Source organism: Drosophila nasuta, chromosome X, assembly GCF_023558535.2.
Source record: "Drosophila nasuta strain 15112-1781.00 chromosome X, ASM2355853v1, whole genome shotgun sequence".
Classification (NCBI taxonomy): domain Eukaryota; kingdom Metazoa; phylum Arthropoda; class Insecta; order Diptera; family Drosophilidae; genus Drosophila; species Drosophila nasuta.
In genome coordinates this window covers 10,692,056-10,718,404 of record NC_083459.1, presented here as the reverse complement: position 1 = coordinate 10,718,404, position 26,349 = coordinate 10,692,056, and the positions used below count along the sequence as shown (strand labels likewise).

Here is a 26,349-nt window from a genome sequence, read left to right as displayed (position 1 = left end):
CTAAGTTACGATTTAAAAAAAAAGAATGAAACGAATACAATAAAATATGCTTTATTTCAGCCAAGAGTTGCGATTTAAAAACAAAAGAATGTTAACATTTTTTTCTTTGAGCCGGGTTCGCCTCTCCGATATTATTTCGCCCGCCTTGCTGAATGTTCTTTCAGACTCCACGGACGTAGCCGGAATGCAAAGATATTTGGCGAAAAGGCTCCCAATGGCAGGGAAATCAGTTTGATTCACCTGGAAAAAAAGTAATATACTTAATTATATGCAATTTATAACTCGGCACTTTTAATTAAGGCATACCTTCATCCATAATAGAGGGTCGATATCTTGTCCGACAATTGCCCTTTCCAGATACTGCCTCTTAGTTAAAATTGCATCTACTCTTGAGTTTACAGAATTATTCATGGAACGCTCACCCAAAAAATCTAACAAAGTATCCTGTAAACTTGAATCCGGTGCTACGGGTTGATTACTTGCGGCCAGCTCATTTTCAAAACATGTTGCTGCTTGTTCAGCGTTTGAGCTATGTTGAAATCCACTTTTTTTGAACCGTGGATCCAAAAGCGTAGCCATCCTGCAGACTGTTCTCTGCTCATATACGGAAAGACGTTGCTTGATTGATTCCATCAATATTTTGTTTAAAGTTTTTCCTTGAAGAGTTTGTAGTAAAGGTACAACACTTTCGATTTTCCGAAAAAGTCCATATGTCATGGGAATAATCAGCGATATCGTTACGTATTTTCCGCCAGAAATTTTCTCGCTTGCTTGCTGAAAGAAAGCCAATACTTTTTCAATATCTTTCAGCATAAGTATTTCCTCAGCAGTAAATGGCTGCGGTGCATTCGTTGTTGATAGTAAAACTTTGGCAATGGCATCGTTCATTTTTATAATACGCTCAATCATAAAATAAAAACTATTCCACCTAGTGGGCGTTTCTTGCAACAAAGTATATTCTGAGCCTTCTTGAGCTAATTTGAGCTTTTCATTTGATATAGTGCTTTGCTTGAAAAATCGAACGATTGATTTACATTTAGTAAATAAAGCTTGAAGCACTGGGTCATCAACTTTTAGAGCATCTTGCACCACGAGATTTATAGTATGCGCAAAGCATGGCAGATTGCGAATATGCAATAGATCACATGCTTTAAGCATGGAGCTGGCATTGTCGGTAACAATACATACAGTTTTTTCCAGTATGTTCCATTCAATAAAAATGTCCCGCAATGTATCAGCAATGTTTTGTGAACAATGATTAGTTGTGCTTAGAAGTTTTTTTGTTGCTAAGGATGCTGTTTTTAATTCGTAGTTATATACGAAATGACCCGTCACAGTCAAAAAACTAGCATTGGCACTTGATGTCCACAAATCACACGTAACTGCGATATTCGAAACATTTACAAGGATTGCTGATAACTTGGCAGAAGTTTCGGTAAAATAATTATGCATCAGCACATCTCTTAAGTGCGTCTTGCTGGGTAATTTATACCGAGGATCCAATACATGAGTGTATTGCACGAACCCTTCGTTTTCGACAATATTGTAGGGCTGCACATCTTTGGCAACCATTTCAGTTAGAGCTTTATCTATGTCTGTCTTTCTTTTAGAATTTGAATCATACATGACGGCTCTTTTAAAGTAAGACGCCACAGAGTTCATGCTCGATCTGCAACTGCTGCTTGTAGATGTAGTGACGTTCCTCTCAGCACGTACAACTTGTGCGCTCGATTCTGCGCTCTTTCTTTCCACGCCAGGATGGAACCTTTTTAAATGGTCGTGCAAGTTAGATGTATTGCCGCTTGTCTTGTATTCTTTGCCACAATCGAGACATTTGGCATATTTCTTGTCGTCAGACCTTTTAAAATATTTCCAAACATGTGAAATTTTCGACTTCTTTTTGTTACTCTGTCGATTTGGTTCCAAATCTTTTTCAGAGTCTGTGCTGGAGGAGCACTCACAGTCCGGCTTGTCGGCACTAGATCAAAACACTTACGTATATAATATAATAAACATACCCAGATTTAAAAAGCGATCCATATTAATTTAACTAATTGTTTCTTGTTTTTAAATTTTTCCTCGTTGTTGCATTTGACGCCGACACAGAAAATGCGCGAACAAATTTTTTAGGGATGTAAGACGCGCACTATCGATAGCACCATCGATAGTGGATGGGCCACTATCGAAGGTGTCTGCTGCCATCGTTGGTGGCTCGATAGTGGCGATAGTGCTATCGATAGTTCTCCACCTCTAATTCAAACTGTTATTATCGATATCGATTGTCAGGCGCCTGATTCAGCTTGGCTGTAGGGCGACTTTTAACTTTAACAGAAGTGTTATCAACTCCAGGGCGACTGTCAACTTTAACAGCAGAACTATTAACTGCAGGGCGACTGTTAACTTTAACAGAAGTGTTGTCCACTGCAGGGCAACTGTTAACTTTAACAGCAGTGCTGTTAGCTTAGCTTTTTGCCGCTAATTTCTGTTCACGCCAGCTTAAAGTTTAAAAGCTCTGCTAACTTTATGCAGCAATTAAGCAGTTGAATAGAATGCGAAAATTAAGAAAGCTGTTAGGCTGATCGACGTGGCGGCAAATTTCAAATGCTTATAGAATCTGATAATTACCATGTTAAGTGGAATGCAATTTGAATGCAGAAAAGTATAGTTGAGTAAAAAGACGTAAAGCGAGTGGCAAATTCACGATATTGAGTCCAACAAACTATTACAAAAATTGTTGGCTATATAAAATGATAACATTAAGATGGTATATATGATGGATAATAAAAATTGGCTAATTGCTTTGTGCTTTTGTTTCAAATGCAGTTAATATTGCGTTGTGTTAGTTGCACTGGGACTTTAAATCACAATTTGTGTATGTGGTTGTTAACATGCTATTATAGCTAAGAATGTTTGCTATTTTATTGTTATACTTTGAAGTTGCTTCATTGAATCTACTACGTATTGTGTTTATATGTGTGTGTGGCTTATACATATATCTATAATTATCTTGTCCTATACTTCACTATAACTGCCGTGTCGCGATTTGATTAACCACCTTAATATAATTTACTAAAATCTTAGCTTAATACAAACACTAATTGAATTGTTATATTCATAATTTTCAAATTTGTTATACGGTTCAAAATTTGCAGACTACAAATAAAAACTTTCACATAGTTGTAGGATGTGAAAGTTTTTATTTGTAGTCTGTATATTAAAAAATATGTCAGGACACTCATTTATTATATTTTTATTTTCAATTTATATTGTTAGATAATATGTACTCTTTTTTCAGTCAAACAAAAAAGGCGTGATATGATTATGTTCTGATCTCTTCAATTAAATTACATTTAATTCAACAACATTTTTTTAGAACGCAAAGAACTCTAATATTTTACAATGTAACTGTTAAATTTCCCTAATGGAGTAGTTCTAAGTTCTACAATTGCCACCGAATTATTATACCCTACTATTAAAATCGTGCTGCGTGCAATGTTTTGCCCGCTGTTTTGATTCTCACTGAACACATAATATCACGAAACTGTTTGGAGTATTTATATTATGCAGAGCTGCGATAACTTCTTAAAGGCAAAGATAGAGCACAAAGCACGGGAGCCATAGAGAGAGAGAGAGAGAGAGAAAGAGAACAGCGAGCGTTGTTGTTAAAGAGAGAGCAAAGTTCAGAAATATTGCGTATACGGCGTGTGGTCAAAGCTCGTAAGCTTACACTCAACTTCTGCTAGCAAAAGCTGCTTCAGCCTGAAATGTTTTTTTTTTTGTTTGGCATTAACTAACGCCTCCGCATCCTGGCCAACTCGATTGCCTGGGTTTGTTGCTTGGAGTTGGCGTTTCTGTTGCTGTTGCTGTCAGCAGTCGGCAGTCGGTCGACAACAGTGCAAGTCCAAAGACGTCGCCGTTGTGGACGCGCTCGCCTCCAGTTTTGTATCAAACATTTTTTTGTAGTAGAAGCGCGAAGTATAAACACGACAAGCAAACAAATAAATAATTCTTGTGGGTATCGCGAGACAGCGACTTTATATTGCCATATGAATAATATAAATACACACTCACACACATACATACATAAATAAATATAGTATGTATGCAAGAGTATATTTGTGTTTATAATTTGCCTGCTGCCTGTCTCTGTCTCTGTCTGCCTGACTGTCTGTCGGTCCGTCTAGTCTGTTGTGTAAGTGTGCGGACATAGCAGCAGCGCAGCAGCTTCGACGAGTTCGTAGACTCAACAGCGGCAGTAGCAGCAGCAGCAGCAGCGACGTCGTCAAAAGCTCGCTCTCTCTTAACGCGCCCCTCCGCCTCGCATCGTCATCACTTGACTCGGTGACTGCGAGTCAGCTGCGCAGTTGGCGTGTAATAAAATTAAAAATATAAAACCAACTCACACACACGCATGTATACAAGCACTCACACACAGATGGACAGACGCCACTTGCTGTTGAAGTTTTTGTTTTGCTTGTGGTAGAGTGCGTTGTTGTTGTTATCCTTTTAGGCAAGGCTTTGGCCCAACGTCAAGGTCTCTCGCACGCTCTCGTTCTCTCCTACGCTGTGTATGTTCTTCTGATTGGCAAGCACAAGCTTTCCAACAAACGCCCGCTCTCTCCCACTCAGTCAATGGACTAGTGCTTTTTGCACTGCACAAATGTACACACATTCTCTCTCTCTCTCGCTCGCTCGTTCGCTCTCTTCCATCAGCTGACTCTCTTTTCGGAACGAAGCTCGCTCGCAGCAGCGGCCCTTGCTGTGCTGCCTTGGCTGATTAGTTTAGTTTGTGATTTCAATATAATTAATTTCTGTTTCTGTAGCGGTTTGTTCGGACGTCGAACGTACGCTCGCTCGCTCACTCGACGATAGCTGACTTCGTTGCTTCAGCTTCAGCTTCAATTGTTGTGTTTCAGTTTCTGTTTTCTGCGTTCCGTTCATAGTCGTCGTTGTTGCCGTCGCCGTCGCCATCGTCGTCGCGTCATTTATTTTTGGTTTTTTTTTATGTAGTTTTTGTTGTCGTGTTTTCGGTTTCGTGGCCGCGCGCTCCTCAAATGTCGAATCGAAATCGGCATCGAAATCACCAAGAGAATTCAAATTGCAATCGTTATCGAAGTGGCAAATCGAAATCGCAAATGTGCAAAGTGATCGAACTCTAAACTTTACACGCATTGCAAGTACACAAGTATGTGTGTGAGTGTGCGAGAGTGCGTAAATCTGAATGCGCTTGTGAATGTGTCTCTGTGTGTGTGTGTGTGTGTGTGTGTTTGCCAGGTGGGTGATTGGCTGACAATCAGCTGAAGATAACGCCATCTTGGCTTTGCTGCAACAATTGTTCTACTACATAACAACAAGACAGCAGCGCATCACACATATTTATACATATTTGTATGGGTGTGTGTGTATTGCTTGTACGTGCCCATGTGCGCCCGCCGTTTGCGTGTGTGTGTGTGTGTGTATTTGTTAATTTTTTTATGGCAGCCCAAGCCAAAATTAACATATTAATGAATTTCCAGTTTAATTTTGGAGGTTTATTCGCTTTCGTCGTCGTAGTCTCGTATTTGGAATTGATTTTCATTTTTCATACATTGATTTGTATGTTATTTGTTGTTGTTTCTTTGTACGTAAAACTGCCGCCAAATCAATCACAAAATATGTACGTATCGAAGAACTAGAAGAAGAAGAAGAACCACAATCAAATGTAATAGCAGCAACAACAAAAACAACAACAATGGCGAGAACACATGAGATTAAAAAACAAAAGTCAACTATAACTACAACAACCACGGCAACATCAAACACAACAACAACAACAATAACAACAGCGAACAAAACGCACTCATTAAAAGTCTAATAAAGTTTTTTTTTCTCTTTTTCGATTTTTGTTGCTGTGTCGTTTTCAAGGTTTTATTTTTCGGTTTTGTTACTGTGCGTGTGTTGGTTGTGTGTGTATGTGTGTGTGTTATTCGTATATTTTTATTTTATTTCATTTGCGTTCGATTTTATTTATTTTTTTGTTGTTAGTTTTGTGGTTGTTGCTTTTATATTTTTCCCATTATTTTATTTTATTTCTTCTTATTTTTTGGAGGCATGTAAAGTTTCGCTGCGTCGCCGGCGACGTCAAAATTGTTGACAACGACTGCGCTATCGTCTAAAAAGTTATTAATTTGAATAATAATAATTAGCATAGCGCATTTGTGCTGCAAAAATATTCAATTTGCTGCAGAAACAGTTTTTATATTATTATTATTTTGTTGTCTACTCGAATACAAAATATTGCTGACGTCGCATCTGCCGCCGTCGCAGCAGCAGCGACGTCGCGTCGCATCGCTCGCGCCTCGCATACAAAGCACGAGTGAAGAGCACGGCGCTTAGCTAAGCGTAGGGCGTCAAGAGAGAATGAGCGTGCCAGAGCGAGAGCGCGAGAGAGAGAGAGAAAGAGTACATACACGTATTCGCTCGCATACAGCAAGTGCTTACCAACACAATGAGCGAAGACAGTCGCAGCTGTGGCTGAAAAATGTAAGCGCAGATAAGCAAATGAGTTGCGCTTTAACTGTAAGCTCAAGCTCGCTCTCACACTCTCAGACTCGCTCTATCGAGAACATTCGCTATCATTATCATTATCAGCATCGCTGAATGAACTGGAAGCTTTCGCAATCTGATCTACAACATGTCAAGCGCAGTCGGCGTCGCTGCTGGCGTCGCCAGCAACAACAAGTGTTCGCTTAAGCTTGCAGATTACGCATACGAACTGTTGGCTGTGCAGTGTAAACAATTAGCGAAAACAATGTTATGCAGTAGCAATAGCAACACTGCAAATTAGAACGTGCTAAATTGAGCGACTACAATTGCGAATGTGTGTGTTTTGTTTCTTCATATGTATGTACGTGTGCCTGCATTTATATACCTGTGTGTGTGTGTGTGAGCTATTTTTGGGTTGTGCGAGCAGCTACCACCTGATGTCGCCGTCGACGTCGCTGCCGGCGCTCAAAACAGTCGTTAGGCCAGGTCGAGGCAGCAGCAGCTGAGAGAGACAGAGTGAGAGGGAGAGAGAGAGAGAGAGAGAGTGAAGGAGAGAACAAATTCAAGATAAATACAATAACAAATACAAAATAGGAAAACGTAAAACGGCGCGCAATTTTCGAGACGGCTTCTCGAAGGACGAATCGCCTGCGCGTCTATGTGTTTGTGTTTCTGTATATGTGTGTATGTGTGTGTGTGGAACAGGTGTTCTCCAAAAACAGCAAACGAAGAATATTCACATAATGCTCAGCTGCGTGATTTATCAGTTATATTTCGTATATTCAATCATGCGCTCTGAAAAATTGTCACATCTTTAGCGCTATTTATAAATGACTCGTCACACACAAACACACACATACACACGCACGCATACTTAGGGGAGCAGACAGATTTGTATTCCATGGCGTATACGTAATATGGTGACGCCTTCAAAACTCGCACAGTTTTTGCTGCTGTTGTGGTTTTTTTTTTATTTCATTTTTTTTGTTACGCTGCAATTAACTGATGTAAACAAATGTCACACACAAAACATGGGCAGCTGCCCAAGCAACCCCGAGAACGGGAGAGAGAGCGAGAGAGAGGGAGTGTGTATTGAGGTAGTACATTTGTATGTATGTAGGTGGCGGCACTGTGCTCTGTACTGTGCTGGGCTGGGCGCCAGACGAGAACAAACGAGCCAGCAAATTATATAATTTATTTATTGTTTTGCGCTCTGCTCTGTTGTTGTCCCTGTCGCACCGCAACTGCTACTGCTGCTCTTCTTGTTGTTGTCGTCGTTGTTGTTGTTGTTATGGTTGCTGTTCTTTTTGATAATCTGCGTCTCCGCCTAGCCTTTGCATTTGCTCGACAGCTTTTACGGCACTTGAATGCTTTGTTTTTGGCATTTTTGTTATTGTTTTTTTTTTGCGCTCTTTCGTGTGTGCTTTGCTCGTAATGCAAATAAAGCGCGAGAGTGCTTAACACGAACCGAAAAAAAAACGTCGTTGTCGTTGTTGCTTTTATTGCTTCGTGACAGCGACGGCGACGGTGACAGCGACGACGACAGCGACCCAGGTGATTGACCCAGGCCAGTGTCACTGTCACTGCTGCTGCTGCTGCTGCGGTTGCCGCTTCTTCTTATTCTTATTACATATTTCACTTTTTTTGGTCGTTGCTTTTGCTTGTACTCGTAATAGAAATTATGCCACATTTATGCATGTTGAGTGATGGGGTGGTGGAGGGGAAGGGGAATTGGGGCAAAAGCAAGCATTTAACCCCGCGCAGTTTACTTCAGTCGACATACATAGGTATATTTTTCATGTTCCTTGCTGTGCGTGCGTGTGTGTGTGCGTGCGTGGCTTGAGCTTTTTTTGGCTTCTGAAACACAAAAAAAGACAACAGCAAACAGGAGTAAGAAGAAAAGCAGGCAAAAGTGGAGTGTAACAGTTCATGTTTCATGCTCTCCTTATCCATTTGCTAGCCATGTTAATTTGCTCGTCACACTGATACTTGAGAGTTGATTTAAGCAGCAACACACACACACGTAAGTACTTACTCACACACACACACACACATAGAGGGAAATGCATGTGCCGAATAAAACCAAAAATGGCTGAAACTCAAATCCAAATTTGAGATGCGGCTCGTCGTCGTCGACATCGCAGTCAAAGCTCTGCTCTGCTCAGTTCCTTCACAGTCTCCCCCTTCCCCCCTTTTTGACGCCACCCTTGCCACGCAGCTTTGGTGCTAACTAAACAAGCGAAGACGCAGCTTCAACCGGTTTCTATTTTACAAAAGCTTTTTAATTTGCTCATGTATACGTGAGTGTGTGTGTATGTTTTCTTAAACTGAAACAACAACAGCAACAGGTGACAACACAAATAAACAAAAACACACACACAAACAAGAGAAACAAAACAAAATGATTAGGTGTATATATTTTTTTGTGTTTTTAATTAGCAATAACAACAACAACAACAGCAGCAGCAACAGCATTAAATGCGAATTAAATTTCGAATAAAGCCATAAAAAAAATTCAAGTAAGAAACAGACAAACAAACTAACAAAAACCAAAAAAGCAAAATACAAAAATATGCATAATGTAATTTAAAATAAATTAAAAATCTATTTAAAATGCTCCGCAACAAACAACAACAACAAAATATTCAACAGAGGGCGCAAAGTGCGCGATTTTTTTTTATGTGTATTTACTGAGTGTGTGTGTTTGATTTTTTTTCCATGACAACATCGAAAAATGTTGCACGTGTTTGGGGAATAATTAACAAAATATTTGGCATAATGTTTTAAGTGTTTTTTTTACAATGTTTTTTTGTTTCTGTTTTCTACAGAGTTCACAATGAGTTAATGTAACAAAAACAACAATTAACCACAGTGTAACAATAACAAATTACAACAACAACAACAATTACCTCCGCACCGCAACAGCTGTACAAATATTAATAACAAAACAACAACAAAAATCGAAAAAAAAAAATTAAATACGACAAAAAAACCATAAAAAACAAAATACAAAATAAGAACAAATGCAAAACTAAAATAGCAGCAGCTGCAGTAACAACAACAACAATAACAGAAAACAACAACCAAATAAATACCAAAAAAAAAACAAGAAGGAAAATGAAAGCAAAAAATACTGTATGCATTTCTATGGTCGAGTGTATAAAACATTAAAAGCTTACACATTTTTATACCCACAAGAAAAAAGAAACAAAAACATACACAAGCACACGCACACGCACAAACAGGAAGAACAAGAAAAGCACGGCAGAGTAAACAGTGTCAACTTGTAAGCTGCGACGCCAATCCCGCCCCCCAAAAGCCACCTACAGGAGCAGAGCAACAACAATAGCAAGGCAGCAGCAAAAGAAATAAACAAACAAATTGTGCGGCGTGTGAGCAACAGACAAACACAAAGCAAAAGCAAGAAAAAGTGACATCGGCGTCGTTGTCGTCGTCTTCATTCGCTTGCGCTGCCTCTGCCGCAGTCGCAGTCGCGGTCGCGGTCGCAGCTTCAGCCTATAGTCAAAGTCAAAGCTTAGCAGAGCAGTAAAAGCTTCAAATCGACAACAAGAATAACAACAACAACAACAGCAGCAGTAGCAGCAACAACAACAAGAAGAAGCAGGCGACCAAGCACTTCATGCAGCAAAATAAGAAACAGCGCAAAACATGTAAGTGAAATTGATTTTTTTGTTGTTGCTATGTGTGTACGTGTGTATGTCAATGTGCGTGTTTATGCATGTAAGTGTGTGTATGTGTGTGTGTGTGTGTGTGCGTAGCAAATTGTTGGTTTGCCCTTGTTGCTACTTTTGTTGCGGCAGCTCCTAACCTACATAAATATTTAATATTTTTCTTTCTTCTTCAACCTACCCGTTTGTACACCTGTCTCACTCTCTCTCTCTCGCTCTAACGTTCGCTCGCTCTCTCGCTTCCATAACCGCTAAATTGCGCTCGTTGTGCGTCTGGTTGAGTTAAGCCTCGCACAACAACAACAACAACAAAAGCAGCAGCAGCGACGACGACACAAAAACAACAAAAAGAGAGCTAGTGGGCGACTTGGGTTGTTGGATCGTCATGGTAACACTTACTTATCTGCCAAAAAAGATAAAGAGCGTGCAAGCGAGATAGAGATAAACTCTAAAAAATATACGCACACACACACACAAACACGCACATATGCATTGAATATGTATACGTCTGCGGCTTATTAAAGCAATTCCATGTTTAATGTCTGTATTCATGCGTATGCGGACTACACACACTCACACACATTGTACACGAGATATGTATATGTATACTAATACATACACACATGTATTGATGTAATGGAGTCCGAGCAAAACACAAGTTCAATTGTTCGCACTATGATTGATAATGGTCACACAATGCGAACTTCTCATGCGTAATGCAGTGTGGCCAGCATCACCAACAGCAGCAGGGTCAAGGCGATTGTACCCTCCCCCCACCACCTTTCCCATCACTCCATCCACCAACTATGTCCATCCATTGGCAGCATAGCTGGAATGTAGCATGCAATTAATTTCGTGTATCGTGAGACAACTTTCTCTCGATAGCTCGATAGCAGGTTGAAAAATTGCTACTCGATACTCATTAGCCAGGCATTTACACTCAAATTCGTAGCTCATAAGCAAACAAACACTAGGTGGCGCCAGTTAGACATCTCCTGTTGCAGTCGTTGATAAATCGAAACAATAAATACACAATAAGAAGAAAAATAATAAACGCAAATGAATCTGATATAGTGTAGCAGACAGTTTCGAGCAATAAAACGGGTAATTGATACAGATCAAGTATACGTCATAAACATTACTTCATAGATTTCAAAGAGTTCAAGAGTATTTCTGCCATTGATTGTTACTTGGAAAGCATGAAGGTTTAATATTACATTTCTATTTAATATAGAAATCGATTTCTTTGGGCAACACCAATGAGAATTTATATAAGTTCATAGGAAGTCGTCATCTTAGGTTGCATCCAAATATTCCCTTATTAAAGCATACTTTTATGCGTTATTGAGTATCTATCCTAAATGCAGAAGGGTTTTTTTTTAAGACAACCGAAAATTGAATAAAACTCACCTGGTAAATATTTATCACAAATAGTTGAAATAAGCAAATACACGCTCGTTTGTATATTCTGTTGAAAATTGAATATTATTATTGTTGTGGGTTTTATTTGCTCAACACTTGAAAACAATTACAAGGGGCAAATATTCAAAGACAGAGACTGCAAATGTGATGATGATGATGATGATAATGCATCATAACAAGTACACAACATAAACTTGTATATCGAATGTTAGATACACTTTTCATTTAAGAATATTTGATGCATAGAACTTGACGATGGCAAATCAAACGAAACCAATTAACGAACTTAGATAATAATTCATAATAATTGTTGATTTCTATTCTATTCGATTCCCTATCTATAGTCCAGAGTATTACGCGATGCACTTGCAATTCAAATTTCATGTTGAGTATTTGTTCGTTCTCATGTTGTTTGTTTACTTTTTTGCAACTTGAGACTCGAAAGCTTTGTTTAAATAACCATTCACACAGCGAGTGCGGGTAATAACAGCATTTTCATCATTTACTTATTTGTTATTCGCACTCACTCGCATTAAGTAATAATAAGGTGCTTAGCATAAATATACGACATTCCATTAGAATTGCTCTGGGACGTTTCGTTTCGTTTTATTTTTTTTTTGCCCAATTTCCCCCCGGAAAACCCGACGAAATACGTGTTGTCTGCTTTTGGGAATTGTTTTGACTTTCGCATAACAACAACAACAACAACAAGAACTATTTCTCAGTTGTGTTCCAAATGCGTCAAAAATATGAAAATAGATATGGAAAAAACAACTTTGTTTTTATGGTGAAACAACAACTATGTGTGTGTGTTTTTTTTTTGTTATTTTTGTTATATTATTCCGGTGATTGACCCGGCACCAATAAAGCAAGCGATGATATGCGATCTGTCAATTAAATATTTCTTATTCTTATTTTAAGCGGCAATTTGCATAGATCTCGCGCTTTTTTCAGTTTCCATTTGCAATTCAGGAAAGTGACAAAAAAACAAACGAAAAATGAAAAATGAAAACGATGCGACAAAAGGAAATGTGGACAGAGAAAAGTAAATATAAATATAGTTCAAAGATATCATCTGGATATATCTGTATGTGTGTGTGTGTGGATGGCTAGTATGAGTGTGCGTAGTATTGGTATTATTTATAGGCAGCACTTGCTTATACATCTACATAATATAATATAGCCACGTATAGAGGAATATATACAGATGTCTCCGACATATAAACGACATTCCGACCCCGATTACCACCCCCTTCTCACCGTTCCAATTCGTTCCATCCGCCCATCCATCCATCTGTCTGTCCATCGCCCAGAGGCAGAACAGAAAGCGTTTATCGCTTCTAGAATTTTACGAGCCTAATCATAAAATCTGCAGAATACCACAACAACAACAGCAACATCGATAAAGGGGAAAATTATTGACCAGAAAATACCCAGTAATTAATTGAAGATATCAGAAAAGAAAATATTTCGAACTGCTAAAGAAGAAAAGAATCCATTATTATTAACGGAATGCGATAATAATAATAATAATAATAATAATAATAATAATAATAATAATAATAATAATAATAATAATAATAATAATAATAATAATAATAATAATAATAATAATAATAATAATAATAACAATAATAATAATAATAAAAATAATAATAATAATAATAATAATAATAATAATCATAAAACTTAAATTATAATTTGAAAGTGCACTTAAAATACCCTGTACTTAAAGTCGCAAATCATTAAGATCAATTAATTCTTTAAAGTAGAAAGAATAAATGAAAGGCATTGCGGACTGAAAGTTTATTTGCTTTCGCTGAATCTAAATTTGAGTGGAGATAGTCAAATACAAATTAGAAAGAAAAGAAGGCAAATATTAGCTTTACATCAAGATTGGAAAAGCGCGTCAACTAGTCGGGCATACCCGGCATAACAATACTCATTTTTCAATCTATTTTGAATTGAAAACCTTGCACGAAAATAGATTTACAAAGAGACCCGACAAACGAAAATAAAAACAAAAAATTAAGGCGAAAGATACAAAAATTTAGTTTGTCTAACGAAAATAATAAAAACTAACAATTTATGTAGTAAACATGACACGCAACAACAACAACGCCGCAAAGAACAACAACTTTTACAATAAAAAATAAATTGTCTTGTCCATAAAAAATAGATCTCAAATACATAATAAATTAAATCGATCAACAACAAATTGGACAAAAATCTAATTAGTTTTCTGTTTCTCTTGTTGTGACTAATGTTGTTTTTGTGGTTGCTGTTGCTTTTGTTGTTGATGTTGATGTTGCTGTTGTTATGATCGACCAATCCCTTGAGCTCGTCCAATTACCTCAGCTGATTTGGCTTAGGTTTAATCTTGTATCTCGTTTCTGGCTTTAACTGCATCAGATCAGCTAAATAAATCTTCATTTATTTATTTATGTGTATTTTGAAATACTTAAATGTATTTTTATTATTTGACATACGTTTTGTATATTTTTGTATTTAGTATTTATAAACATTCATTTGATTTAATATATGTTTATAAATACTAATGATTACAAAGGACATAACATATAAAAGAGGTTCGATTTTAAAGTATTTTCTTATCTTTGCAACGTTAAGTCGCAAATCTATGGAAATTTAGTTTTTTAGGAGTTTCTTATTCTCATTTTCTTCAACTCTACTAAAATTGTTATATATATACTTTATATATATAATTTCTTCTCATCTATCTATTCTCAAATTTCATATTAATCATAAAAAGGAAAAACATTAAGCAATAAAAGTCTATATAAAATTGCATCCCAAACTGTGGAAAGGTACTGTTAAATATTTGTTGCAACTTTTTGTTTTATAACCACTAACCACAGGTAAGGTATGATTCTTGACCATTTGTTTGCGATCAGATAATAATCTTGGAAGTTAATCATTAAATAATGTTATATGACAAAAACCGGCTGCTGATGTCGAGCTTTAGCTGTGTTGGTTGATTGGCTAGTATATGTTTTTACTCTGTAGAAAATTCTGAATGTATTTCATTATATCTCAAATATAGACTATACAATATTTTAGTATTATTACAAGTTGCTTTATTTTGAGATTTATTAAAAACGCATAATGGATATCTAGTTTATGTTTTACTCTGGAGTATGTTAAGAATGCTGTAGTATTTCAATATACCAAATACAGACTTCAGTATATTTTCAATTTTGGTATATTTGAAGATCTTAAGATTCATTGAAAATGTATAACGGATATTTAGTAGATTTTTTACTTTGAACTATGTGATATAGTATTTCAATATACCAAAAAAATTAATTTGTTTTATATAATTCAAAATACATAACGGGTATCTAGTATATTTTTTACTTTGTACTATATTTTAAATGACATAGTATTTTAATATACCAAATACAGACTTTAGTATATTTTGATATTTTACAGTACATCAATTTTGGTATCTTAAGATCTATTGAAAATTCATAACGGATATTTAGTATATTTTTTACTTTGTACTATATTTTAAATGACATAGTATTTCAATATACCAAATATTAATCATTTTGGTATATTTGAAGATCTTAAGATTTATTAAAAGTGCGTAACGGGTATCTCACAGTCGACTATCGCACACTTGATTGTAACTTTGTAAGTTATTAAGTATTTACTGCGGCAATTCATTATCTAAACCTTGAACTTTCTCTTGCTCTGTTTGCAGCCCCCCGATCAAAATGAGCGCCCTCGACTCGTACCTGAAGCGTCCAGCGAAGTCGGGCGCAACTTCGACTTCGACGGCGATCAGGACGAGCGGCAGCCAGTTGAGTGATGCGGCGATAGCGGCGACAACGGCGGACGTGGATGATCTCAAAACAGACATTCCCTACTTTGATGATCCACAGCCGCCAGAGCAGCAGCAGCAAACAGAGCAGCAGCAGCAGCAGCCGCAGCATCGCTATGCATCCGCCTGGTCGCCGCCGGATGAGAATGTCGATGACGATGATACACCGGAGCCTGAACTAGAGCGGGAAACGGAACTGGAACTGGAGCCGGAGTTGGACACCGAGCAGGGCAACGACAACGACAACGAACTGGGCAACGAGCTGGACGACAGCTATGCGGATGAGGATTACACGAGCGGCAGCAGCAGCTATTATCAAGCGCCCACGCCAGCCAACAGCGAGATTATGTTGCGCCCGCCATCCAACTCCAGTTTCCACTACAACTATCCAACGCCAGCACCCGGTGCCGGGCCAGGACCAGGTGGCGGTGGTCACGGTGCCATCGCTGGCAGCAGTGGCAACGTCAGCGGACAACAGCGACTCCATGCCTCCGGCTACACACATTCCCAGACAACGCTGGCGCCGCCACCGCCGTCGTCAGCGGTCAGCGGTTTCTATCCCAACATGTGGTATCCCAATGCGCCATATGGCAGTGGTGGAGCAGGAGGCGGAGGAGGCGGACCGGGACCAGGAGCAGCACATGGCTATGGGCGTTATGGTGGATTTGGTGGCGTGCCGCCTGGAGCAGCCGCATATGCAGCGGCAGCGGCGCATGGCATGCTCCAGCATGGCCATCACCCGCATCAACATCCGCATCCGCATTCGATGCATCCGCACCCGCATCCACACCATCCGCATCCACATCCGCACTCGCATCATCCACATGCACATGCGCATCACCAGCATCCGCACGAGACGATGATGGAAATGTTTCAGCTCTCCAATAGGTAAGTGCTCAAAATCTAAATGCGAAAGTCCTTTTCCTTGATAATCTCACATAACGGCCTCATGGAAATGATTTTGAATTAGTTTGAATGATGAAGAATTTGATAGTTATATTGCTATAGCTCAGATTTCCAAGGGATAGAAGTATTCTTTTTTGATATTTGTAACACTACACCTTTGTCTCACTTAATGGCCACATCGAAATCAACTTTAATACTTATTAATTTTGAAGGTTTTATATAGGTTTACCTTACATTTCTATATTCCAAAAAAAAGTGATAAAAGTATTTTTTCTTGAAAATACAATACAACACTTCTATCTCACTTAACGGCCTCATGGAAATGATTTTGAATTCTTTTGAATAATGAAGAATTTGGTGGTTCTTTTGCTTTAGCTCAGATTTCCAAGGGATAGAAGTATTCTTTTTCAAATATATAACACTACACCTTTATCTCACTTAACGGCCACATGAAAATCATTTTTAATACTTATTGATCATGATGAGTTTTGAAGGTTTTATATAGCTTTACCTTAGATTTTTATATTCCAAATGATAAAAGTATTTTATGGATGATGTTGAGTTTCGAAGATTTAGCATAGCTTCAGTTCAAATTTGTATATTCCAAGTGATAGAAGTATTTCTTCTTGGAAAAATAGCGCTTAACTGCTATCTCACTTAAGGACCAAAACAGCGACCTCGAAAATGGCGTCAAATGAAAAACACAAAGTAGTTTAGTGGAGAAACACAATTTTTTTTGTTTTCTTACTTTTTCGTGCGACTCTTTCCCATAAAAGAAGTCGCCAAGCTAACTTTTCGTCGAAATGCATTGTGGCTCTTAAGTATAAATTAATTAATTAAGTTTGTTTAAACAACTTAAAGTGTGTGAGACACTTTTGTCTAGCGCTATTTTTATTCAGGTTAAAGTTAACCTAAAGTTTGGTCTTTAAAAGTATATTCAAAAAAGATAATAGGAAAAAAGCTCATCTCTCTTATTTACCTAAAATTTGACCTCAGTGCATTTTAGACCACTTGACTTCACAAATTCGAAAATTGAAATAAAAAATAATAGATTTAAGTTTAAGCGCAATCTTTTTTCCTTTGATTCAAGAATTCTTTGCTAAATCTTTGCTTGAATTTTGGAAATGCGTCAAATGCTTCTTAAAGTGCATTTTGGTAACTTGATTTTAGAGCGCCTTTCTTGTAGCTATATAGCAACCCCCAGCTCTACTCCGACCCCTTGACTCAACCCCCCGCTGGCGATGCTTTGTGACCCGTGCGTCCAATTTGGCCACATTTTGTTGGTCGGATCCCCCGTTGGCTCTGTTCGTCTGTTTGGCCCTGATTGCCCTGTTGATCCACGCACTAACTAATTGAACCCACTTCACTCCACTAACCATCCCTTCTCCCTCCTTTCCTACCACCATCCCCTACCCTCAAGCACTGCAGACCCCCCTGAGGCGTATGCGCCGATTATTTTTGTATTTTTATCAACGTTGTTTTGTAAGGTTGTTTTTTTCTTCTTCTTCTTCGTACACGTATATTTATTTTCGTCGCTCAATGACGAGACAACAATTTGCCCAGTTGGCCATTGACTAAACAATAAACCCATCCCCACCCCCTACTCCCCAATTCCCCGCTCCCGCTGCACTTGCTAGCTGCACTTTGTTGTTGTTGTTGTCGCCCACGATATACACTGAAATTGATGGCACGCGTGCATTGGTGGCCAACAGACCACTGGCCACCAGTCCAGAGAGAAAGCTAAAAGAGTTAAGGGTTGAGGGTTAACGAGAGGGCGAGGAGGTTGAGGAGGAGCACCCCTTCAATTTGATTGGCACACCGTAAACAGAGCAACGATACGCAATATACTGAATACTGAATTGATTTCCTTATTTATATTGTGAAATACCACGCAGTAATCGCAATTCAATGGGTAGAGTCAGTCTTCTCACGGTGTTGTGTCATCAAGTAAGTCACCGGAGTCCCAGACAAAATTCGCATAATACATTGTCAACAACAATAAATTACGAGCGTCAAGTATTGAGCTATCAGCATTGTCCAGTCTGTTCTATCAATATCAAGTGCGAATTTCGATCTATCTCAAGTAGTTGCAACTTTTTACAACTTTAACTAATCCAATTAGCAAATTTGATTCATTGCTCAACAAAAGAAAAAGGAAAAAAGCAGACAAATACATTTCTACTGGAACATTTATTAAAAACAAATTTGTTACGCTATTTAGTTTAAGTTTTTACAAATGATATTGATATACCATTTTGTACAATGTATAAATACGAAAATATTTACTTTTTTGTTTTCTTTGAACTGCAATTTTTTAATTAACTCTCCCAAACGGACCATAAAGTTTGTCTGACTTATCAATAAATCATACTTACGCAGCGTTATAAATATATTTGGGTTTCCCTATCCAACAATATGAAAATTCCCGGCCCTTATGCCATTTATTTCTATAGAATTGATGACTAATTTCATAAAATTGATTTTCAATACTTCTTCTTTGTGGACGATGATGATCGCTTGTCTGATCATTTTAAAAGGGGTTGTTAAAAAATTATATATTGCATTGAACTATAGTTCAATGACTATAATCAATAATTTCACTGTGCTCACCATAAATAATATCAATTTGATTATATGCTGACGTTTAATTAAATTCTTACGCAAATTTAACATTGAGTAGTCAATTAATATAATAGTTTTGTACTTTAATTGTCCATTGTGAAAGACTACAGGGTATATCGAAGTTCGTGCCAGCTGATATTGTAGTGCGTCCCTTGCGTTTCGCATTTCCCTTTTTGACGTCTGTTGCATTCGCCTCTGACGCTTTTTGCGTGTTTCTGCACAGCGTCAAGGTCACACTGGCGATAGTGCGACAAAGACAGCGCAGCCAGGGGAGAACGAGCACGAGAATTAGAGAGCAACGATAGAGAGCAATGTGATTGCAAGTACAGTAATCGACGACGACGACGACGTCGACAGAGGTGGAGACAGAAACAGAGACAGCGACAGAGACTTCGACGTCGACGTTACATTGTTGCACATTCAAAACAAATAAACGAGCAAACAGGCAAGAGCGCAATCGAGCGAATGAGCGTGCGAGCGAGAGAAGACGAGTGGACAGCTAGCGGGTGCGAACGCGAGCGAGCGAGGAGGCAATATGGAGAGGTTAGACTCGGGAAGTGCAAATGCAACATGTTAAATAAACAAATGCAATTGCGAATGTGTAATTGTGTGTGCATGTGTGTGTGTGCGTGTGTATGTGTTGTGCATTGATAGAGACCCACAACTCACAATCAGCTACAAAGTTGGCGCGTCGAGTGGCGTCAAGACCTTGCACTTCCTCGTCTGACCACTTAATATGGGCCCATTGAAAACAAAGTGAACGTCTCAAGGGCAACACCATCAACGAAATAGTCGTACTAGAGTCGCACCACTCCCTCAACCCCGCTCACCACACCACCCACCAACCCACCCACTCCTTACCCCAAATCTACGACGACCTTAGCTAACATTATAACTATAGTCTCTACTATCAAAAGCAATTTACGAATCGATGCGCCCATTAGCATACTGAATCAGCTGCTACATAGTACTATACTATATACAATATCTAATTAATTCTGAATACTTCGCTTGGGCATGCTAATCAAATTGACAAATTGAAAACAATACATTTCACTTCTCTTTCTTCCGCAAACAATTCGTAAATAATTTAGTAATTAATAATTACATAATTATAAAGAACAAATATTCCCATTCATGTACTAATACATTTTAATCAGAAGCGAATTTGAGACTCTTAAATAAATGATCTCAACTCAACAAAGCTTCGTACATACATACATATGTACATATATAATATTTCAAACTGAAAATTTCCGAAATTGTTTTATGTACTCCTACGAAATTCAGCCATTAAAATTTTATTTTTTGGTTTTGTTGTCAAGTTTGCATCATTTTAACACACAGACACACACACACACACAGACACAATGGTAATAGTACTACATAGAATATTAATTATAGCCCTACGTTTGCAATGACGTGACAGTTTTCAGGTTTCATTCTATTTTTATCCATCATTACAATCTAAACGTTTTTTTATTATTATCATTAGTCTAGCATTTCATTATTATGTGTTATGCAATAATGTTAAGTAATTCTTAATTGAATTTAATTAAGACAACTACGTGTTGCTGTTGCTACCAATTTCTAGTCAAGCGCTGCGGTTTACAACTGCTTTGTCGATTTATCGAAAGCAGTGCAAGCAGTGCACTGAGTACACCCTAACTGACCTTGTGTTGTGAAAGGCTAGCTTGTTCCTCCCCATGAGGAATCAAAAAGGATTTTGAGAATCAAAAAGGATTTGCAAATGGAAGCTCGATTTATTATTTACAAGTGCAAATGCACAGTTTCTAATGCAGTCATGCTCTCTCACTCGCTCACCACATCTCTCGCAATCCCTGTGCGGGATGCACACTTAAGTAAATAATCGGTACGCTACATAGTTTTTGCGCCTTTTCAATTTTTGCATATGTATGTGTGTTTGTTTTGTTTGATTTTGCTCTTTGCGCTGCTTTTGTGCTGTTTCTTTCGGTTTCGCACTTGCTGACCGTTTGTGTATATATTATTAATTTGTTTTCTTTACGTTTTTTTTTCCTTTTTCTTGTGCAATTGCGTTTTAAAATTGCATTACATCAGTGGTAGGGGTAGCAACAACAATGTGGCAGCCATTGCTAATCGAACGTATAATTCTCATATTTCCGTATGCATTACTCATACCGTTCCCTAGGAACGCTAGAGCGAGTGCACAGTAGATGGAGGGGAATGCAATCTTGCTCTCTCACTCTCTCGCTCGTTCTCTGTCGCAACTGAAGGAAGTTGGCGCCACATTCAGCTTGCACTTGGATCACTAGTCAAGTAGCCGACGCCAACGCCGACGTCGACCGCATTGTTGAGGCCCATTTGCGGTTGATAATTATTGACAGTTATTGAGCTGTTTGTCATTCTTATGAGCATGTGCGAGTGTGTGTGTTTGCTAGACTGCCATGTCATGCCCTGTATGCACGTAAACAACAACAACAGCAATAGCAATAGCAATATAAACTTGCTTTACTCCACCCATGCCCCACCCCAATGCAACCAAATATTATTACTCGCATTGCGAAATATGCATCAACACTGACTAATCCCTGCATTTCCTGTTTACACTCTCTCGCTGCCTTTTTAGCGGTCGCGAGGCACGCAACCGGGCGGAGAAGAATCGCCGCGACAAACTGAATGGCTCCATACAGGAACTGTCCACAATGGTGCCACATGTGGCAGAGTCCCCGCGACGTGTTGACAAAACGGCTGTTCTGCGTTTTGCTGCACACGGTTTGCGGCTCAAATACGGTAAGTACTCTCTTAAATGTACTCATTTCGATCCATACTCTATTCGTGTTATCTATGTTATCGATAACATTCAATCCGATTGCTATCAGTGTTTGGCAAGATGCTGCACGAGCATCGGCCGCAGGTGACAGATACACTGATGGGTATGCTGGATAGCTTTTTCCTGACGCTCACGTGTCATGGTCAAATACTGTTAATATCGTCGAGCATCGAACAGCATTTGGGCCATTGTCAGACGGATCTGTACGGCCAGAGCATATTGCAGATCACACATCCCGAGGACCATGAAATGCTCAAGCAACAGCTCATACCCACCGAGCTCGAGAATCTCTTCGATGCGCACGCTGAAGCCACCGAAGCGGGCCCCAGCGGCGGTGGTGCCTGTGGTGATGGTGAACAGCGTCAGCGCAGTAAATCTGAGGAGGATTATATCGATCACAAGTTGCGCGATGATAAGCGCAGTTTTCGTGTGCGGTAAGTATCGATTGCGACTATCGTAACAGTTGCATTTTCAACGATGTGGCCACCCTGCAAGCAGCATCGATGCTTGTGGAATGTGGAGGTGCATCGATAAATCATTAAACCGCACTATCGCACTTTGAACAGGTTGGCGCGCGCAGGTCCTCGCTCCGAACCCACTGCCTACGAGGTGGTCAAGATCGATGGCTGCTTTCGACGCAGCGATGAGGCACCGCGTGGCGTGCGCTCCAATACATTTAGCTCCAGCCTGCAACTGATACGACGAACACGCGGACGTGACGATGCCATTCCATTGCACACAATTAGTGGCAATGATATTGTAAGTGCTGCGACTGCCTTCGTCTTGCCTTTGTTGGGCTTTAAACTATGTATGTTCTCTTCTTTACTTGGCGTAGGTGTTGACGGCGTGTGCGCGCATCATAAGGCCACCAAAGATCGTGAATCGTCTGTTCGATGCCAATACGCTGGAGTACCGCACCAGGCATCTGATCGATGGTCGGATTATTGACTGCGACCAGCGCATTGGCATCGTGGCCGGCTACATGACGGATGAGGTGCGCAACCTAAATCCATTTACCTTCATGCACAACGACGATGTCCGCTGGGTGATTGTCGCGTTGCGTCAGAGTGAGTTTTTAATCTTTAATTTTTTGCTTTTGCCTTGCTTTCCAAAACAATCGCTTTACTAATTACTCACTTGTATTTGTTGTTTAGTGTATGACTGCAACAGTTCGTATGGCGAGTCAACGTACCGGTTGTTCACGCGCAATGGAAATATCATTTACCTGCAGTCCAAGGGATTTCTCGAGATTGACAAGGAGACAAACAAGGTGCACTCATTTGTTTGCGTCAACACGCTGCTGGACGACGAGGAGGGCAAACGACGGGTTCAAGAGATGAAAAAGAAATTCTCGGTGATTATCAACACACAAATACCGCAGTCAACAGTCGATGTGCCCGCCTCCGAGCATCCCGCCCAGCTGGAGAAAGCCGTGCTGTGTTTAATACAAAATCTGCAGAATAGCGTGTCGGACAACGATACCGATCAGCAGGATGGCGACGATGACGAGGACGATGAGATCGAAGAGGGTTTCGGCAACATGTCATCCTACGGTCAGTTAACCTATCGCCAACTGAACGAGCATCAAACCCAGCACGAGCAACAGCATCATCAACAGCAGCAGCAGCACCAACTGCAGCAGCAACATCAGCAGCACCCGCACCATCAGCAACATCATCAACAGCAGCAACAGCATCAGCATTCACATCAAGCCCGCTCACATCACACGTACCTCGAGAGTCCCATGTCCCAGGCGCGTCTGAGCGCAGGTCATGGCATGAGCAGCGCCAAGACGCCGCCGCTGGCACTGGTGCCGCCTGAGACGGCATCGGTGAAGTCATCGATATCGAAGAGTGTCAGTGTCGTGAATGTGACGGCCGCAAAGCATTTGCGTGGCATCCACGCCACAGCTTCAGCTGTTAAATCGCCCAGCTCAAAGTCAACGACGTCCACAATGCTGGACAGCTGCAGTTGCCTAGATGCCGGCGACATGGACTGCGATTATTGCCAGGGTGGCCCTCTGACGCCCGAGACGCTCGTCAGCAGCAGCAACAACAGCTCGACCAACAATCTGAAGCGCAGCGGCAGCGTCAGCGGTGTGCCAAATGCTCAGGAGTTGGCTAAGCGACGCTTCATGAACAGCACGGGAGATGATCTGACTGGTAAATAGATTAAGATATGAGAAAAACTGTTTAAACTGAATACGTATTCTAAGGAAAACTAATTCATCAATTGTATAGAGTTCTATAGTCGAGAGTTGATCGATTTGAATAACTATCAATTTATTTTATAAATTGTGTTAGGTAACGTACTTGTTAGTTACATAACTATAAAGTTTACATTGCAATCGCGATGAAACTTTGAGAACTTATTGCTAAAAGAGTTATAATCATTTAGATTTCAGTTAATTCAACATATTGTTGTACATTTGTAAAGTAAAGGTTTATTTCTTGAGCAACTTTCAAGCTTATAATGCGATTGTCATGAGATACTATCTAAAATCAGGTGACAAAAAGCAGGATGAAATTATTGTATTTTTGTTATGTTTAGAATAATCAGTTATTATTGCATATTTCTTTACATTACCCATAACTATGAACATAATGATATTGTGCATTCACAGCTGAGATTGAAGACGTGCTAAGCAACTCGTTGCAACAAATCGAGCGCAATCTGAACCATCAGCTCAACATGGCAGCCCAGCTGCGGGATCAAAACAATCGCTTCGAGCTGCCACTGGCCAGCCAGCGAATGGAAGAGATCATGGTAAGACGCTGATATAGATATAATACCATAATTTCATATATGAAATGTATATAATTTAAGATTTTGCAGGAGGAGCACGAGAAGCAGAGCAAACTGTATGTGAACATCAAGAGTGAGTACGAGGAGCATTTGCAAAATAACAAAGCCAGCACAGCAGCAAAGTCCGAGAGTGATTCGACAAGCACTGGAGGAGTCGGAGGAGGAAGAAGCAGTGGAGCTGGTGGCGAAGCAGCTGGAGATGCGGTCAGCGAATTGGATCAGTTGTCACCACGCTGAGCATGCCGAGAAGGGGGCAGCAAACAAAAGGGTTTCAGCTTCAGATGTGATACAAAAACAAACAAACGTGGCAGCCAAATAGCCCAGAGAAAGAGATAGACAGAGAGTGGAAGTGGAAGTGAGAGAGAGAGTGAGAAAGTAAGAGTGAGAGAGAGAGTCTAACGTTGAGTTGAGCGACTACTTAAGATGTTACTTTAGAGTGCTACTACAACTATTTACATGATTATATAGAATGAAGAGATGAAGAGATGGGATGAGAGCATATACATACATACATACATACATATATATATATAGATATATATATTTGATCCTAACCAAAACTAATGAGTGAGCATGCAACAAAACTACTTTACGATGTGGGTGGGAGTCGAGGACTCGCCCGGCGGCTGTTTATTTAATTATTTTCGTTAATCACACATCTACGATTAGAATTTAATTTTAATTTTCTACGCACACACACACACACACACACACACGCATACATACTACACACACATAGTTAATAGTTAAAGTTAATATATTATATATACACACATACATACTATATAGTGCAAAAGTGTTTGTTAATTCATTTAAATTTATAGTCACGCACAACAACAACAACATCAAGTACAGCAACCACAACAACAACAAATTACAACAATTATTAGCTTAGGCATTATAAACTACAAACTAAACGTGATAAAAGACTGTTACTATTAATGTTAGCATTATAATTAAACCAAGAAGATGAAGAAGAAGAAAACCACAACAACAACAACAACAAAATTTATAACTTAAATCTATATAAATTGAATGGCATAGTTGCAAATTTTTAAATAGCTATTAAACGTACTCTATACATAAATGTTTTAAATGTCTTATGCTCTAAGAGAACCAATATCCCCCAACCCCAACCCCCTCTCACCCTAGCAACAGTTTGTTATGTGAATAGGTGAATAATGAATGTTAGTGTTACACTATGTGGAATATATGTATATACATGTATACAGCAAAGATATATATGTTATATATGAACATACATACATATATTTTGGAGCGAACTCAGTACCAAAATCTGATTGCGAATTGTTGTTAAACTCAGGGCAACAATAATACTATAAGCGCCAAGTACAATTTACAACAACAACATATATAAATAACAAAGCTTATAGATCCCCTTCAGGGTCGAGAGCTACGATATACTACTATTACAAACAAAAATAAGCCCTAATTATAAAAATGAAAAATTGATTGGATATAAGCAAAATACAAAATACAAGAAAAAAAGAGGAAAAGAGGAAGTAAGAAAGAAGAACACACATAATTGTTGAATGTTTGTTATGCATTTGTTTTATATACATACATATATATAATTTTCATTTTGTTTATTTTTTTTTATTTTTGTTTTTTACATTTACTATTAGACTAATTGAATAGTGAAATAAACTTGTGTACCTATACTATATGAAATATATGTATTTTTAGTGTATATACAACTGTAC

At 39.0% G+C, this 26,349-nt stretch overlaps 2 protein-coding genes across 7 annotated transcripts; one reads left to right on the top strand and one right to left on the bottom strand.

Moving 5' to 3' along the window:
* Positions 1-41: 41 nt before the first annotated feature.
* Positions 42-2,172, bottom strand: LOC132797079 (E3 SUMO-protein ligase ZBED1-like). 2 transcript variants are annotated; one of them, XM_060808566.1, is made up of 3 exons: positions 2,019-2,172; positions 307-774; positions 42-240 (listed from the first exon to the last, which is right to left on the bottom strand). In XM_060808566.1, exons 2-3 carry the CDS (start codon positions 715-717, stop codon positions 52-54), a joined length of 600 nt encoding a protein of 199 aa, XP_060664549.1. In that variant the 5' UTR covers positions 718-774; positions 2,019-2,172; the 3' UTR covers positions 42-51. The 2 variants fall into 2 exon arrangements, with proteins under 2 accessions (XP_060664549.1, XP_060664548.1); XM_060808565.1 differs by lacking the exon at positions 2,019-2,172 and having other exon boundaries at positions 307-2,008.
* Positions 2,173-3,933: 1,761 nt separating this feature from the next.
* LOC132797066 (uncharacterized) lies at positions 3,934-26,196 on the top strand. 5 transcript variants are annotated; one of them, XM_060808520.1, is made up of 11 exons: positions 4,833-5,185; positions 8,965-9,044; positions 9,354-10,196; positions 15,361-16,368; positions 21,617-21,780; positions 21,870-22,254; positions 22,387-22,579; positions 22,656-22,887; positions 22,975-23,982; positions 24,444-24,586; positions 24,647-26,196. In XM_060808520.1, exons 4-11 carry the CDS (start codon positions 15,374-15,376, stop codon positions 24,860-24,862), a joined length of 3,336 nt encoding a protein of 1,111 aa, XP_060664503.1. In that variant the 5' UTR covers positions 4,833-5,185; positions 8,965-9,044; positions 9,354-10,196; positions 15,361-15,373; the 3' UTR covers positions 24,863-26,196. The 5 variants fall into 5 exon arrangements, with proteins under 5 accessions (XP_060664505.1, XP_060664503.1, XP_060664504.1 ...); XM_060808522.1 differs by lacking the exons at positions 4,833-5,185; positions 8,965-9,044 and adding an exon at positions 3,934-4,011; XM_060808521.1 differs by lacking the exon at positions 8,965-9,044 and having other exon boundaries at positions 4,833-5,177.
* The last annotated feature ends 153 nt before the right edge of the window (positions 26,197-26,349 follow it).